General features: G+C 39.7%; 1 protein-coding gene across 1 annotated transcript in view; it reads left to right on the forward strand.

Moving 5' to 3' along the window:
* KCNMB4 (potassium large conductance calcium-activated channel, subfamily M, beta member 4) overlaps nt 1-13,857 on the forward strand; it is a 110,975-nt gene extending 97,118 nt beyond the window's left edge. Inside the window, exon 3 of the mRNA XM_006859552.1 lies at nt 13,309-13,857. Coding sequence (XP_006859614.1) covers nt 13,309-13,477 — 169 coding nt within the window. The 3' untranslated portion in view covers nt 13,478-13,857. The remainder of the gene's footprint in view (nt 1-13,308) is intronic.
* The last annotated feature ends 4,143 nt before the right edge of the window (nt 13,858-18,000 follow it).

Raw genomic sequence — 18,000 nt, forward strand, 5'->3', positions numbered from 1 at the left:
CTGAGCCAAAAGAACAAGTACATTGGGTGGGAAGGTCTCCCATTTGGTGAAACAAAGGCAAAAGGAATGTATTTTATATATGTAGACCTATAAACACAAATCATGTCTTTTTATCTGGTATGAAAAGGATCACTGCTAGTATGTGGGGTACGTTTGTGTTGATTAGAAAAAAGGGAACATTTTGGGTAAATATAGCATTATAGGCCACCAGTTGTCTGTCAGTTTGTCATACTGTAGTGGCTTGCATGTTGCTATAAAGTTGGAGGCTATGTCATGGGTATTTAAAATACCAGCAGGGTCACCCATGGTGGACAGATTTCAGCTGAGCTTTCAGATTAAGACAGACTCAGAAGGAGAGGTGGACAACTTCCAAATGCTTGGCCACTGAAAACCTTATGAATAACAGTGTAACACGGTCAGATAGTACCAGGATATTGAATGTTGAAATATTATGAATAGCACCAAATTATGGAGTCCTGGTGTGGCACTATAGGATAAGTACGCACGCAACTGCAAGATTGGTTTGAACCACAAGGTTGGTGGTTCAAACTCAGCAGCCACTCCTCAAAAAACCCTATAATGGGTTGTGATAAGATAGAACCACTCGATGGCACTTAACAACAACACTAGCAGTGTTGTTGCTGAAAAATGAGCCCCATAGGTTGGAAGTTTCTCAAAATACGACTGGGAAAGAACTGCCTCCTCAAAATAGAGTTAACCATGATGACGCAAATGGAGTAAAGCATTCTGGACCTTCATTTGCTGATGGGGCACAAATCAACATGAGGAGAAACAGCTGCAAACTTCCATTAATAATTGGAATGTGGAATGTACAAAGTTTGAATCTAGGAAAATTGGAAATTGTCAAAAATGAAATGGAATGCATAAAGATCAGTATCTTAGGGATTTGTGAGCTGAAATGGAGTGACATTGGCTATTTTGAGTCTGACAATCACATGGTTTACTAAGCCAAGAATGACAAATTGAAGAGGAATGGTGACACATTCATCATCAAAAAGAACATTTCCAGATCTATCTTGAAGTATAATGCTGTCTGTGATAGGATAATATCCATACACCTACAAGGAAGACAAGTTAATACCCCTATTATTCAAATTCACATATTAACCACTAAAGCCAGTGATGAGGAAATCAAATAATTCTACCAACTTTTTTAGTCTGAAATGGATCAAACATGCATTCAATATGTATTAATAATTACTGGTGATTAGAATGCAAAGGTTGGAAACAAAAAGGAAGGTTAAGTAGTTGGAATATATGGCCTTCGTAATGGAAATGATGCTGGAGATCACAGGAATCCTGGTGTGGTGCTGTAGAATAAGCATTGGATTGCAAGTAGGCAAGTTGGTTTGACACACAAGGTTGGTGCTTCAAACTCATCAACAGCTTCTTGGAAACACTATACAGGGTTGCCATGAGTTGGAACTGACTCAATGGCACTTCACAATCTTAACAACAAAGACAACTTCATTGCAAATACCTTTAAAAAACCATAAAAGATGACTATACCTATAGACTTCATCAGATGGAATAAACAGAAATCAAATTGACTGCGTCTGGGAACGAGACAGTGAATAAGCTATATGTCTTCACCCAAAACAAGACCAGGGATGGACTGTGGAACAGACCATCAATTGTTCATATGCAAGTTCAGGCTAAAGCTGAAGATAAATGAAACAAATCCACAAGAGCCAAAATATGAACTTGAACATATCTCACCCCAATTTAGAGATCATCAGAAGAACAGATTTAATGCATTAAACACTAGTGACCAAAGACCAGAAGAGTTGTGGGATGATATCAAGAACATCATACAAGAATAAAGCAAAAGGTCATTAAGAAGACAAGAAAGAAGGAAAAGGCCAAAATGACTGTCAGAAGAGATTGAAACTTGCTCCCCAGCGTAAAGATGGTAAAGCAAATTGAAGAAATGAGAAGGTAAAAGAGCTGAGGAAAAAATTTCAAAGGTCAGCTTGAAAATTCAAAGTCAAATGTTATAATGAATGTGCAAAGATCTGGAGTCAGAAAACTGAATGGGAAGAACGTGTTCAAGATTTATCAGCCTGAAAGAACTGAATAAAACATTCAAGCCTTGACTAGAAATACTGAAGGATTCTAAGGGCACAATATTAAATGATGCAGAAAGCATAAAAAGAAAATGGAAGGAATACACAGAGTTACTGTATCAAAAAGAAATGGTCAATGTTCAACCATTGCTAGAAGTAGCATATGATCAAGAGCCAGTGGTACTGAAGGAAGAAGTCCAAGGTTCACTGAAATCATCGGCAAAGAACAAGGCTCTGGGAATTGATGGAATACAAATTTCAATCTTTCAACAAACTGATGAAGAACTGGAGGCATTCACTCATCTATGCCAAGAAATTTGGAAGACAGCCACCTGACCAACTGATTGTCCCAATTCCAAAGAGAGGTGACTCAATGAAATATGGAAATGATTTGGACAATATCATTAATAGTACATGTAAGTAAGATTTTGCTAAAGATAATTCACAAATGGCTGCAACAGTACATTTTCAGGGAACTGCCAGAGGTTCAAGCCAGATTCATACTAGGACATGAAACAGGGATTAGCATTGCTGATGTAATATAGCTCCTGACTGAAAGCAGAAAATACCAGAAAGATGTTTACCTGTGCTTTATTGACTATGCAAAGGCTTTCAACTGTGTGAATCAAGACAAGCTACAGACTATTACAGAGACTAAGTATTTCAGAAAACTTAATTGTGCTCATGAGGAACCTGTACATAGACTAAGAGGCAGTTGTTCATACAAAACAAGCGGACACTGAATGGTTTAATATCAGGAAAGGTGTGCACTAGGGTTGTATTCTTTCACCAATTTATTCAATCTGTATGGTGAGCAAATAATCTGAGAAGTTGGATTATCTGAAGAAGAATGTGGCATCAGGATTGGAGGAAGACTCAACAATCTGCAATATACAGATGTTACAACCTTGCTGAAAGTGGAGAGGAGGACTTGAAATACTTAGTGATGTAGGTTAAAGACCACAGCTTTCAGTATGGGTTGTACCTTAATGTAAAGAAAACAAAATCCTCACCACTGGACCAATAAATAACATAATGATAAATAGAGAAAAGATTGAAATTATCAAAGATTTCATTTTGGTTGGATCCATCATCAACACTGATGGAAGCAGCAGTCAAGAAATCAATCGATGTGTTGTATTAGGTAAATCTGCTGCACACGACCTCTTTAAAGTGTTCAAGAGCAAAGATTTGAGGACTAAGGTGCAACTGACCCAAGCCATGGAGTTTTCTCTTACTTTTTTCCCCCCAACTTTTTATTATGAATTGAATGAAGGTTTACAGAGCAGATCATCAGTTTTACATTTAACAGATCATACACTTTGCTTCATTACATGATTACAATCCCCTCCATATCCCAACAGTTAACAGAATTTACCTCTATTCATTTTAACTATTGCATTCCATCCTGTGTCTCCTGCTACCTTCATTTTTCCTCTGCTAACCTCCCTCATGTTATATATTGCCTGCCCTGTTAGCATGTACTTACCCTCTAGCCAGTGAATAATTTTTCCTCCACCCCTCCCCCTGTAACCATCATAGGTTGTTTCTTTTATCAAGAACCCCCCTTTTTTAAAAACTTTTTACAAAAAATTTTATATAAATATTATATAAATATATAATATTTGTCTTTTGTGATTGGCTAGTTTCACTCAGTATAATGTCCTCCATGTTTAACAGTGTTGCGAGGTGTTTTGCCAATTCATTCGTTTTCTTCAATGTTTTGTAGTGTTCTATTGTGTATGTACCAAAGTTTGTTGATCCAGTCTTCTGTTGATGGATGTTTAGGCTGTCTCCATCTTTTTGATGTGTCTCTTGAAGACAGCATATTGAAAACCTCTTTTCTTATCCATTCTGCTCTGTCTCCTGACTGGTACATTTAATCCATTTACATTCAGTATAATTTTCAATGGGTTTTCTAGGTCTGGCGCTAAATCCACCTCAATCCAGGCACCAAAGCGGTGCAGCCAGCCTCCAACTCACACTGGCGTGACTTCCAACCACATGGCTCCTCACTAGCGGAGAGCAGGGTAGACTCTGCACTAGGGGAAGATGAAGGTGGGCATTGGCTGTACCTCTGGTCACCAAAGGAGTGTGGGGAAAAGAAAAAAAAAAAGTACTTTTCCTGTTGCCCACATGAATCTGTTCTGCCAGGCCTCCTTTCACTGCCAAAGCTGCTCACAAGATGGTGGAGTCGCATCTGGCAAGCGGTTCACCAGTGAGTTGCCCTTTCTCACTGTCCCTTCTTGGCCTCTCCTTCTAGCAAGTACTCCATGCATCTCTCTAACCTTTCTTCTGAAGTTCAGTGTACCAATATTTTAATCTGGGTCTGTTTTGTTGGGTCTCTCATATCTGTGTTGTAGAGGGTTTGTATAGTATGTCTGCCTAGTCTGCCATCTTGTCAGAGGTCTCCCCAAGTCATGGTATTTTCAATTGCCTCGTATGCATGAGAAATCTGGACAATAAGGAAGACTGTATAAGACTGTCTGATCTATGACGTTGGAGAAGAATATTAAAAGTACCATAGACTGCTAGAAGAACAAACAAATCTGTGTTGGAAGAAGTACAGCTAGAATGCTCCTTAGAAGCCAGGATGGAGAGACTTTATGTCTTATACTTCGGACATATTATCAGTAGGAACCATCCCTGGAGAAGGACATCATTTTTGGTAAAGTGGAGGTCAGTGAAAAAGAAGAAGACCCCCAAAAAAGATGGATTGGCAATGACAGCAGCAATGGGCTAAAACTTAACAATGATTGTGAGAATACCACTGGACCAGGCAGTGTTTTGTTCTGTTGTGCATAAGATTGCTATGAATCAGAACTGATTCGATGGCACCTAACAACAACAACATTATAGTCTGGATTTCCACACACATACCCTGCCCTTAATACCAGCCCCCTGCTTTCCTCTTACTTATCTTGGACAACTTTATACACTGTACATGGTGAGCAAAGTTATGTGGCAGCAGTGAAAATGACGGTAAGTATCAGGTAGACAATTTTAGAATTAACCAGTTAAGTAGCTTCATATTTCATACTACTTTTTAAAATATATTAAAACTTTGTATAGTGATTCTAAACATTTAGTAAAAATCACCTTGGGAGTGTCAAATCAGGGCTTTGAACCTAGGAAGCTGCATTTTAACAAGCACCCTTGTTAAGTGCTGTGGATTTGGTTTCAACTCATAGCAACCTGACATAGGGTTTCCAAGACTTTAAATCTTTTTTGCAGGAGCAGAAAGCCTCATATTTCCCCTGTGGTATGGCTGTTGGAACCATGGGCCTTGTGGTTTGCAGTCCCGTGTTTATTATATGGAGTCATTGCACTCCCAAAACAAGCATCCTAGGAGATGGTAATTTGGAAATGGTTAAAAGCGATGTTTGAACATAATAATGTCACTAAATTGTACATGTGGAGATCGTTGAAATGCCAAAGGCTTTGTTACATATACATTTACCACAATGATTTTTTTTTTTAGAAATAAAAAGAACAAAGCAACCCATAATTCTAAATAATTATAATTTAAGGAAATATCACTTAGGGATGAAGAGTACAAGCTTAGAAGTTATACTGATGTGGTTTCAAATCATTGTGTAATTATTTTAAGTTGTGGATTCTTGTCCTTTGGAGTCACTGTGAGAAGGAATCAACTCACTGGCAAGGGGTTTGATTTGTGTAATCTTGGAAAAACTAATGAATCCTTTCAAGACCAAGTTATATAAATATAAATATGTATGTATATATATTGGTAAGTGCCATTGAGTCGATTCTGACTCATAGCAAACTGTATAAGGTTTCCAAGGAGTGGCTGGTGGATATGAACCACCACCTTGTTGTTCAAACCGATCTTGCGGCCCAGTGCTTACCTTCAGTACCATACCAGGATTGCTCTGTCTGTCCATCCATCCATACATCCATACATCCATCCATCCATTCATCCATCCATCCATCCGAGGTGGAGTAAAAATTAATCTGTACTCTGGCTGTGGAATTTATTTTAATCAACTTTTAGAAAAGACAAATACATCATTTTTTGACATAATCTCCTTGCTTTTCAATATACTTTGTCCATCTGTCAATAAGCTTTCATATTCCCTTATTAAAAAATGTTTTACTCTGAGCTGTGAACCATGAATGCACCACTGTCTTCACTTCTTCATTAGAAATGAATCTTTGTCCTCTAAGAGCTGCTTTCAGGGAAGCAAACAGGTGAAGGTCCAATGAAGCACGATCAGGATTACAGGGAGGATGCTTTAACATCACAAAACCAAGTTTATACAGAGTGTCAATAGTGTGGGCAGAGATGTGAGGACGTGCATTGTCATGCAAGATCATAATGCCATTGGGCAGATCTTTAGTAAGTAATGAGCATGATTATAGAACCTTTTTCCTGAGAGTATTCCAATACTGGTCCTTGAGAATCCCAGAAAACTAAGCATCAGTTTTCCAGTTGACGGTTGACTTTTGAACTTTTTTTTGGTTGCTGATTGAGGATGTTTCTATTCCATACTATGCTGTTTACTCTCAGGCTCGTGATGATGAATCCATGTCTACTAACCAGTAACGCTTTTTTAAGACTTTTACCTCCCTTCTAATACAAGTCCAAATATGTTTGCAGATGTCCAAAGCTTGTGTTCCTGCTCTTCTGTGAGCTGTTTTGGTACCCATCTCACTCAAACTTTTCAAAACACAAGTCTGTCGTGGATTATTTCATAGGTAAAGCCATGACTGATTTGCAAATGATTTGCCACATAATCCAGTGTCACTCATCTATTCAACAGAATCAGTTCATGTGCACACTCAATATTGTCATCAGCTGTGGACATGGATAAAAGGCTTAATATAAACAGAGTACTGATAATTTTGGACTCGCCCTCATGTATGTGGTGCTGTAGGGTAAGCACTGGACTGTGAACCACAAGGTTTGTGGTTCAAAACCATCAGTTGCTCCTTGCAAATTCTATACAGGACTGCTATGTGTCAGAACTGACATACAGCACTTAACAACAACTATGTGTTTTCAGTAAGGAAGGCATGCTGAAATTGACAGAAAACATTTTTTTGAGGTAATTTTGATTTTAATAAAATCATGAGGGATATATATGATGGGGTTTCAAAAATTTTGTGGATAAGATGGAATTAAAAGATAATGGAATTTTCCCATAATCTGAAATGCCTCCTGTGTTGCAAGTGATAAGCATTGGGCTGCCAGGTCAGTTTGAATTACAAGGTCAGCAGTTCAAACCCACCATCTGCTCCTTGGAAACCCTATACAGGGTTGCTGTGAACCAACATGATGGCACTTACCAACAACGACAATGTCTTAAATAGACTTGTAGAATTGCGGGATGATGGTAATTTCTTAAATTTCATGCAGTTATACAAGTCCCCACCAGGTGGCAGCATGAACAACTGGGATACAGGTTTCCCAAGAAACCTGAGACTCAAAAAAATGGTGGGCAACATATGTCCCACAGGTCCTGAAAGGGTTAATGTCTTTTTGCTTCAGTTTCTTCAGTTTTAAAATGGAAATAAAAATTCCTCAAGCAAAGTGTTATTTTCAGGCTCAAATGAGAGTAAGTGTAGCATATCACCTGGCATTTCTTATTTAGTAAGAAATGCTATTATTATTACTACTGCTACTACAATGTTTCAAACCTTGGTTAAGGATAAGATCAACCCTTAGGAAAATATTTCTTTTCATTTATAATATTTTTGCTTCCTCCTCAGGGTTTAAACGTGTTTTTTTTATTAATATTCCTATATACCCCAAAAGACTTCCTTTTCTGAAGTCCTGTGATAAAATCAGCTTTTTTTGCACATTCTCCACATACTCTTCATCATTCTAATTTCACTACATCATATTCAGAAATCTAGGAAGCTCGGTCATGCCATTTATGCAGCTTGCCTAATGTGGGAAACAATGACTTTAAAAGAGTCCTTTTACAGTCCCTAAATAAGGAGCTCTGGTAGTGTAGTGGTTAAGTTTGGGCTGCAAACCGCAAGATCAGCAGTTCAAAACTACCAGCTGCTCCGCAGGAGAAAGATGAGGCATTCTGTTCCCGTAAAGATTCACAGCCTCGGAAACCCTGTATAGGGTCACTATGAGTCAGGACCGACTCCACGGCACATAACAACAACTATATCTCAGTTCCTAGCGCATGGGTTGGAACCAACTCCACAGCATGCCACTACCACCACCATCATGTGGATAAAATGGAGTTCAGTGTAGTGTTGTGGGCTAATGCACTGGACCGCAAGGTCAGTTTGAACTACAAGATTAGTGATTCAGACTCACCAGCTACTTCTTCAGAACCCTATACAGGGCTGATATGAGTTGGGACCAACTTGATGGTGCTTAACAACAACAACCATATAATTATGGAAAAGTGAATTCTAATCTCAACCCCTTTTGCAAAAAATTTTTGCTGAAACAATCTGAAAGGTACCTGATAGAACTGGGGAAAATGGAGGAAAGTGAGTACGGTCAATTTAGGCATTTTAGACACAGTTTGAATAAGCCAGTTTAATTTACAAAAGGAGCAATTAAGAGACAGGCACAAATTATATAACAAGCATTTCCATACAAACAAATAAGCTTTTCCTATGGAAGAGACTTAGGGTCATTTTAGAACTGTATGAAGTGGAAACAGACATGGATTTTTTTTTTAAAGAAATGTGTACACTCACCTGAATCCTCATATGGCACTGTAGAATCAGCATTGGACTACTAATCATAAGTTTAGCGGTTCAAATTGACCACCCACTCCTCGGAAACCCTATGCAGGGTGGCTCTGACTCAGAACTGACTTGCCAACACAGAACAGCATACATTTACATATGTATAATATCACTACCTCAAAGCAGGCTTTTGAATCATTTCCAAATTCAACATGGCTAACTGAAGATTAAAAAGCACTAGTAATGCAATGGTTAAGCGTCCAACTGCTAACGAAAAAGGGGCTGTTTGAACCCACTCAGGAGCTGCACTGGAGAAAGGCCTGTCCATCTGCTCCCATGAAGACTAGAAAGCCTGGGAGGCAGTTCTAGTCTGTCATGTGGGATTGCTGTGAGTAGAAAGGCACCTAACAACTACTACTCAAAGTTAACAGTCTCATCTTTGTTATGTGAACTATTAAAACAAAGGGGGATGAGTTACTAAGAGTTTCTAAATAAAGCATATATCTGGGTCCACTATTTTCCAATTGTTATCTTCTCTCCTCTCCTTCTCACTCACATTCTTTGTCAGGAACTATCTTTCAGCTATGTTGTTGTTGTCGTTAAGTACCGTGGAGTCAGTTCCGACTCATAGTGACCTTGCACAGGGTTTCTGAGGCTGTATCTTTACAGGAGCAGAAGGCCTCATCTTTCTCCCACGGAACCAACAGCTGGTAGTTCTGAATTGCCAACCTTGAGGTTAGCAGCCCAATTTGTAACCACTACGCTACCTATATGTATGATGATTTCATCCACTCTCAACTCTGGCTAACGAGCTCTGGTAGCGTAGTGGTTACAAATCGGGCTGGTAATCTCAAGGTCAATAGTTCGAAACTACCAGCTGTTCCATGGGAGAAAGATGAGGCTTTCTGCTCCCATAAAGATTTACAGCCTCAGAAACCCTGTGCAGGGTCACTATGAGTTGGAACCGACTCCATGGTACTTAATAACATCTCTGGCTTCTTTCCTGACTAGTTGTAAAATTTTGTGGTAGAGAATTGAACATCAACAACAGTGACTAGAGAAAATCCAAACTAGAGCTTTTTCCTAGAAAATTTGTTGTAAAAAGAACAATTACTTATGGAAATCAAATGCAAATTTATTTAAATGTAGTTTAAAATTCCAAAACCCTTCCCCCATTTTGATGAAGAATTTGAGGCTCTTTTTTGTGCTAATCCATGTTAGAGGAGTAAAGCGGGTCCTTCACAGAATAAAAGATCATCAGGGAGACAGCTGGTGACCTTTCTGTACTCACTTAGGTAGCAGCATGTAGAAAATGAACAGGAGGAACTGGGAAAAGAAGTGTGGCCATACTGGGTATCAGAAGTTCAAAAATGTACCATGTGACTATCCTATGTTTGGACCTTGGCTTAGGCATTTTAGACTCAAGGCATGGTGTCTTCAAATTTTGCATAGGTGAAAATCACCACTCCAATGGTTGGTCCCTTTTCCTTCACTGCCAATAGCAAGCAGTTCTTCATCAATAGCTATGTGGAGTCCTGGTTTGGCACTGTGGGTTAAAGCACTGTACAGAAATGTGGGTTGAAACTATAAGGTCAGCGGTTCTAACTCACCAGCTGCTCTTTGGAAACCCTATATAGAGTCACTATGAATTGGAACCAACTCGACGATACTAAACAACAACAACAATGTGTAGACTCAAGAAGTTCTGGAAGCGTAATGGGTTACATGTTGGGCTGCTAACCTCAAGGTCAGCAGTTTGAATCCACCAGCCACTCTATGGGAGAAAGATGAGGCTTTCTGTTCCCATAAAGGTTTACTGATTTGTCAGCACACAGCAGCAGCATGTATAGAATCCACCATCTGTCTGTCAGTTTGTTATTCTGTGGTGCTTTGCATGTTGCTATGATGCTGGAGGAGTCCTGGTGTGGCACTGTGGGTTAGTGTGCCAGACTGCAAAGCAGTTTGAACTGCAAGGTTGGCGGTTCAAGCTCACCAGTCGCTCCTTGGAAACCCTATACAGGATCACTCTGGGTAGGAACCGACTCGATGGCACTTAACAACAACAACATGATGCTGGAAGCTATGCTATCAAATATATCAAATACTAACAAGGCCACCCATGAGACCCTGGTTTCAGTGGCACTTCCATTAAGAAAAATTGAGAAGAAAGACTTGATGATCTAGTTTTGAAAATTTGCCAGTGAAAAGCTTATGGGTTACAGAATATTGTCTGAATACAGAATAAGACTGAAATGTGCTTACTTGAGACAGGTCATCAGGAGGGAAGTGATGGCTGGGAAAAGAAATCATGTTTGGTAAAGTGGGGGGTTGCTATGCGTTGTTGGGCCTGTGACAGCAAGGGGAAGCCTCAGCGATTGACAGAAAGGGGATTGCCCGAATGATTACAACTTTGGACTCAAACATGCCAATGTCATGAAGATGGTGCAGGTCTGGACAATGTTTTGTTCTTTATGCAATTACATGGGGTCACCGACTCAACAGTAACGTGGAATAACAAGCAATACCAAAGCCATAGCCCTTGAGGGCCATACAGGAAAAAAGGATATATTAAGATGTCCCGATATATTAAATGGTCACACAAGTCTTGAAGACAATGTGTTGCTACAAGTATTCAGAAGAAGGAAGAAACTTTGCAAGCTGGGATGACTTGCCTAATCATTAAATGACTGCATGTATTTAATATAAATTTTAATTGTAATAGTATGAAATGAAATCTCAATAAAAATCTTACTTTGTTTTTCAAAATTTGAAATAATATGCAAAAAAAACCCACTAAACAAAATAGGCACAAAAGGCAAGAATTATGTAATCGTAAAGCTAGCCTGAAAAACTGGTTTTGTTAATGCCATTTGATGGCTCCACTATAGGCAGAAGAGAAACACCTAACCTCCTTAGTCAGTCAGTCTTCTAGGAAAACAGGTCCTGAGTCATGACAACCGTGACTAACAGGAGCTTCTGAGCAAAGGCAATGTCCTGGTACTTTAAACCTATTGATGTTCTTAAGGGCAAGTAAATTCATTATTTTCTTCATTTTTCTAGAGGAAGCACCACTGTACTAGTAAAAGAACAAATCTTCCCGCCGGTGAAACAAACATTTCTTGCAAAATGCAAACCTATTGAATGAAAGTTAAATAGGTTTGCATTTTAATAACCAAAGATTTAATTACCAAAGATGGGAAGACTGTGACTTGTGGAGGGAATCTTGTCTTCATTTTCTAAGGATGAGACCAGTGCAGGAATTGAAAAATAAAACCAGTTGCTGTTGAATTCGCTTGGTTTGTGAGGACTCCATATGCATCAGTGTACACCTGTGCTCCATAAGTTAAGATTTTCAATGGATGGTTTTTCACAAGTAGGTTACCAGACCTTTCTATTCAGATGCCTCTGGGTGGACTCAAACTGTCAACCTATCAATTAACAATTAATCATAAAAAACATTTACCCACCTAGGAACTCCAAATTAAAAAGCAGAGTCCCACATTTATAAGATAAAACGAGGTGCTAAGACTTTGCAAGATTTATCAACTAAGTAGTCAGATTTTTCTTTTTTAAATGATGAAACCAACACAAAAACTTGGAAGAATGAATGCAATCACTCATTCACGTGTCTACTATTTTTTTTAAAAAAAACCTCTAGTTGACAGTGAGGTTGAGCTGACCTGAAGGTTACATCATGTGTTTCTGACTGAATTCAAAGGGTACACTGAACTGACTTTCTGAATTAAAACCATTTGGAACCCACCTAAGTGCTGAAGTCTAGGCTGGGTTTGTTAGAGAACGCTCACCTTATCAGTAATTTTTAGACTGCTAAAGCCAACATTGGCTAATTGGCATTGTTGCTGTTGTTAAGTGCCATCGAGTCGGTTCCGACCCATAGTGACCCTGAATAGGGTTTCCGAGGTTGTAAATCTTTATGGGAGCAGAAAGCCTCATCTTTCTCCCACGGATCAGCTGGTAGTTTCGAACTGCTGACCTTACGGTTCGCAGTGATTACAGGATGAATAAGACAGTAGAGTGGAGGGAAATAATAACCTAAGAGATCACCACGCTTTTGACAGAAAGCCCTGGTGGCTCAGTGGTTGTGTGCTTGGCTGCTAACCAAAAGGTAGCTGGTTTGAACCTACCAGTGGCTCTGCGGAAGAAAAGATGTGGTGTTCTGTTCCTGTAAAGATTACAACCTAAAAAATCCTATTGAGCAGTTTTACCCTCTCATATTGAGTCCCTATGAGTTGAATCAACTCAGTGACACACAACAGCAACGACATTTTGAACATGTAAATTACATTATAAATAACATGCAAATATGCCCCAATTGCTTGATTAGTTGACTGAAGGGCTCAAACCATTTCGTGATGGGTTTAAATCACAAAGTGCAGTATTTACAGTCAGAGCAGAGTTCACTTGGAAGTGAATTCCAGTGATGATATGCCCTGTGGGCGGACTTCAGACTGAAAGGCGTTTTCTACATTATGCCAAGGCGATTGATGTTTCTTTTCTCTTCTTCACTGTGTTACAGACCAGACGATGTGCTCCTGCATCGCACGCATGATGAGATTGTCCTCCTGCACTGCTTCCTTTGGCCCCTGGTGACATTTGTGGTGGGCGTTCTCATTGTGGTCCTGACCATCTGTGCCAAAAGCCTGGCAGTCAAGGCAGAAGCCATGAAGAAGCGCAAGTTCTCTTAAAGGGGAGTAGTCTTGTGGAAAGCAAAGCACAGCGGCTGTACGCATCAGCGCACATCGTCCTGCAGAGCCCATGATTCGGGCGCAGGAGATGGAAGGGTTCATGAGAGGTCTCCGAGAGGCTCCTCCCTCAATGGCAGCAGAAACAGGCACAACTGCAAGACTTGGAACCTCATAGCTTGTATTCCGTGTGTGGTAGTGGTTGTATGGAGTAGCCATTTCAGGAATTTCTCTAAGGAGTTCCTTCTCTTTGGAAAAATACAGTATATTATTTGTACAGTGTAGTATACAAACCATTATAATTTATGCTACTGACAAACATTAAAATAGAGTGGTCTGTGTTCTTTTTTTAAATTTCCTTTTTTTTATGCTTATAACAGGGTGAAAAATGGTCCTCTGGGTTGCATTTGATTCTAGTTCAAACTTTTTCTTGGAGATGAGGATTCCTGTAAAAATCTTGACCTAGAGTCCTCAGTTTCCAATATTAAAACATACCTTTTGAATTTCCTCTTTAAAAAAGGAATACACACTGTTAACTCAGTCTCCAATCACTTCTGCAATTCGTATAATCCAGGGACCCTCAGAGACTGGGAAAACACATCCTCTCCTATTTGCCTTTGCCTAGCCATTTTTCTCACCTGATTATTTCCTAAAAGAGGGAAATGATTCTGAACAAGTCCTGTCCTAGTTCTAAGAGTACTGGGCTCCTCTATTCATCTGTTCATGTTATTGTTGATGGGTTCTATCTCTGTACAACAGATTGTTCATGATGTGAAGGACACTCTTCAGCTTTGTTAAGTTGATGTTTATTTATTGGGTCAGAAAAGCATATTCAAAATCAGTTCAAGCATTCTGCTTTTATTTTCTTTGTCCTTGCCTTGATGTTATCAGTAATAAAACAGGAAGGTTTCTGTAGTTGTTCTATTTGCTTGACCTCCGTAGTGATGCAGCCTAGCTCCACATTGCTGCTGTTAAAGCTTTCTGTGCCTTTATCCAAAAATCCACTCTTGGAACCATGCTTCTTTGCATGTCTTCATAAAGCCAAATTCCAGATATCAATCAGAGGTCTTAGTGAATGTCCAGTGGATCCTTTTAACTTACCTGGTAGAATCAAACCTTTTTTTAAAATGAAAGGTACATTTTAAATGAAAGGAACAACTGACAACTTAATTTCCTTTTGCTTTTTTGTGATATTCTCTAGGCCTGCTTCTATTACAGTAAAGGAAAATTGAAATTTAAGGACAAACTCCCTCTGTTATTTCCATAGCATTCTAAAAAATATACATGTTAGTTGAATGATGGTCTCCTTTCAGTCCACATACCAACATTTTCATAATTTTGTAATGCAAGTAATTGAGAAGTCTTAGATTTCTTTGGAAGAATGTTGACTGAATACAATCTTCCTTTTTTTCTAATTCAAGTGCTACAGTGTCACTGTGAAAAGGCCTTGAACACACTATTTATGACATCCATTGAGGCAGTTAGAGTGCCTTAACTTCAGTTCCAGTTTTCTGTTGCAGCATCCTTGTTGTCTTAGCAACACATTGAACCATTCTAAAGCATGTAGTAACACAAAACTGAAAATCAAAGAATATCTTCGTCTTTGCATCACCTGTCATTAAGAATGATAGTCTACTTTATCCATTTGATTTTTTGGAAAAATATAATTAAATTATTATAGAGAGTGGATAAAACTCAATGGTGTATGGACGTTCATATGTGTAAGAAAATAGGGTAGTCTGTGTATATTGATCTGAGTTTTCATTGATCAGTTTGATACTTAGATTAAATCTTTTCTTTTAGGCCCAAGGATTAAGCATTCTGTAGACTGATTCTTGGGAAAGAAAACAGCGCAATGAATTTATATGGTCACGTGTAGTTTTCGAGTCCTACTTGCTTGTTGTTAAGTGCTGTGGACTCATAGCTACCCTATATAGGGTTTTCAAGGAGTGGCTGGTGGGTTTGAACCACCAACCTGTAGTTAGTAGTACAGTGTTTATCCTACAGTGCCACACCAGGACTCCTCTTACTTGCTTGTAGCCAGTTCAGTTAGAGGGTCCTTATTCATACTTAAAGGTAAACCCCAAAAGGAACAGAAAGTACATTTCTAAGATCATAAAATTCAAGAAAATTAATTCTTAGTGCTTTAATTCTCTTCTTATCAGTTACAAAATGGGCTTAGTTGCTGTAACAAAGAGATCCCAAAATATTTCTTCCTGAAATGGCAATCCAGAGGTAATGAGAAGTGAAGGGCACTAGGTGGTCAAGGGTTCTAGAAGTTGTCTATCTTGTTCTCTCATTACCAAGGGTGTTGTTCATCTCCATGGTTGAAACTGGCTCAAAGAAGCACACACACTTTCCAGACTGTGAAAAGAGAGAAACTTGAGAGTGTACGATTTCCTTTTAAGAAAATTTCGCCCATCACTTCTGCTAATATTCCATTCATGGGTGCTTAATACATAGCTACAGCCTCGAAAACCCTGTACAGGGTTGCTATGAGTCAGAACTGACTCCACGGCTCATAACAACAACAACATCCCTAGCTTCAACGAAGGCCAACACATGTCACTAGTCAGGGGTGGGGAATGTCCAGCCCACAGGTCGTATGTTGTTGTGGTGGTTAAGTACTATAGAGTCAGTTCTGATTCATAGTGACTCTGTATAGGGTTTCCTAGGAGTGGCTGGTGAATTTGAACTGCCAACCTTGAGGTTCAAACCAACATTGTGGTCTAGTGCATTATCCTACAGCATACCAAGACTCCTCACGGGCCATAGTTGTTGTTGTTGTTGTTAAGTGCCGTCGAGTTGGTTCCGACCCATAGCGACCCTGTACAGGGTTTCCGAGGGTGTAAATCTTTACGGGAGTAGAAAACCTCATCTTTCTCCCACGGAGCGGCTGGTAGTTTCGAACCGTTGACCTTAAGGTTCGCAGCCACTACGCTACCAGAACTCCGACTCACGTGCCATAGTGGGGTTGCAAAATCATTTGGTCTAACTCTGCCATGGCAACTGCAGTTCAACCATCACTTTAGGGGTGAGTTAATTAAATATTTGACCAATTATAACAGATAATTTTTAAGTTGATACTTTTGTATGGCCCACGAATGGTGTTATAAATTTTGGCAAAAAAAAGTTTCCCCACCCCTGAGCTAGACGGATGTGCCCTACTAAAACGCTGGTGGAGAGGTTCTATTACTAAAAGGAAAAGAGGAGAATGACTGCTAATGTAACAAGAACGAGGAGCAGCAGTCTGTGGCTCCTCCTTCCATCCCCCACCCCCCAACCCCCGGTGCTGGCAGGAAATACGATCTTCATCTTCGGCTAAACCTTAACTCTGCTTCCTGGGAGAAACTCTGCAATCCTCTGTGACGCCTTGTGGGACCTCTAGAAAATTCTTGTCCATTATCTTCCATGGCCACATCTGAAACTCCTTAAGGGTATTACAGCTTTTGCAGCCCTCTTCCAGCTGGTATAGATTTATAGACCTAGAAATTGCCTTAGGGAGTGAACAAATCAAGGCTATTAAAAAGCCTTGACTAGTTTATTTGGCTGCAATAATGAATATGACTCCATTTTTGATGTTTCATCACTGACAGCTTACAAGCTTCATCACTCTCCTTTTCCCTTAAATCCCACATCTGGGCAAGCTGATAAGAAAGTCTCGTGCCTTTTCCCTAGGCCCCAATGGAAAGTCTAAACCACACAAGCACAGGTCTGTATGCTGGAATCCTCACCCCAGGCCCACCTCCAACCACAATGAAAGCCAAGCTGGTCAAGCCATTGTTGGATCTGTTTGAGAGCCTGCCTTGCTGTCCTCAGAAAATCTCATTATGTGAGTAATAAATCATTTTCGTACCCTGTTGGTGTGTGTGTGTGTGTGGTATTATCAACTTCGACTTCTGAATCAAAATTTTGTTAGGGGGAGTTCATTCCTCCTCTAGGAGGTAAATACAACATTAAAGATATAAACTCATCAAAAATGTATTAGGTAGTTCTCATCTCTGCCAAAGAGCGACTCTGGCTATAGTTCTGCAAGCAGCAGAGTCTTGTTTCTCAATCTCTATTGCTATGAGTTGGAACTGACTCCATGTGATTAACCACAACCACGTAATTGGTCCCTGGAGTCCTGGTATGGCACTATAGGAAAAGCATTGGACTGCTAATCTCAAAGTTGGTGGTTCAATCCCACCAACTATTCTTTGGAAACACTATACAGGGTCACTATGAGTTGGAACCAACTTGATGGCACTTAACAACAACAATTTTTACAGAAGCAGACCACCAGGCCTTTCTTGTGTGGTGCCCCTGGGTGGGTTTGAACCACCAACATTTAGATTAGCAGTCGAGCACAAAGTATTTGTGCCATCCAGGGACCAACTATGTTGTTGTTGTTATTGTTATTAAGTGCCATGGAGTCGGTTCTGACTCATAAGTACCCTGAATAGGGCATACAAGAAGTGGCTGGTGAGTTCGAATCACCAACCTTGTGGTTCAAACCTGTGGTCCAGTGCTTTATCCTCAGCGCA

This window comes from Chrysochloris asiatica, unplaced genomic scaffold, assembly GCF_000296735.1.
Source record: "Chrysochloris asiatica unplaced genomic scaffold, ChrAsi1.0 scaffold00033, whole genome shotgun sequence".
Classification (NCBI taxonomy): domain Eukaryota; kingdom Metazoa; phylum Chordata; class Mammalia; order Afrosoricida; family Chrysochloridae; genus Chrysochloris; species Chrysochloris asiatica.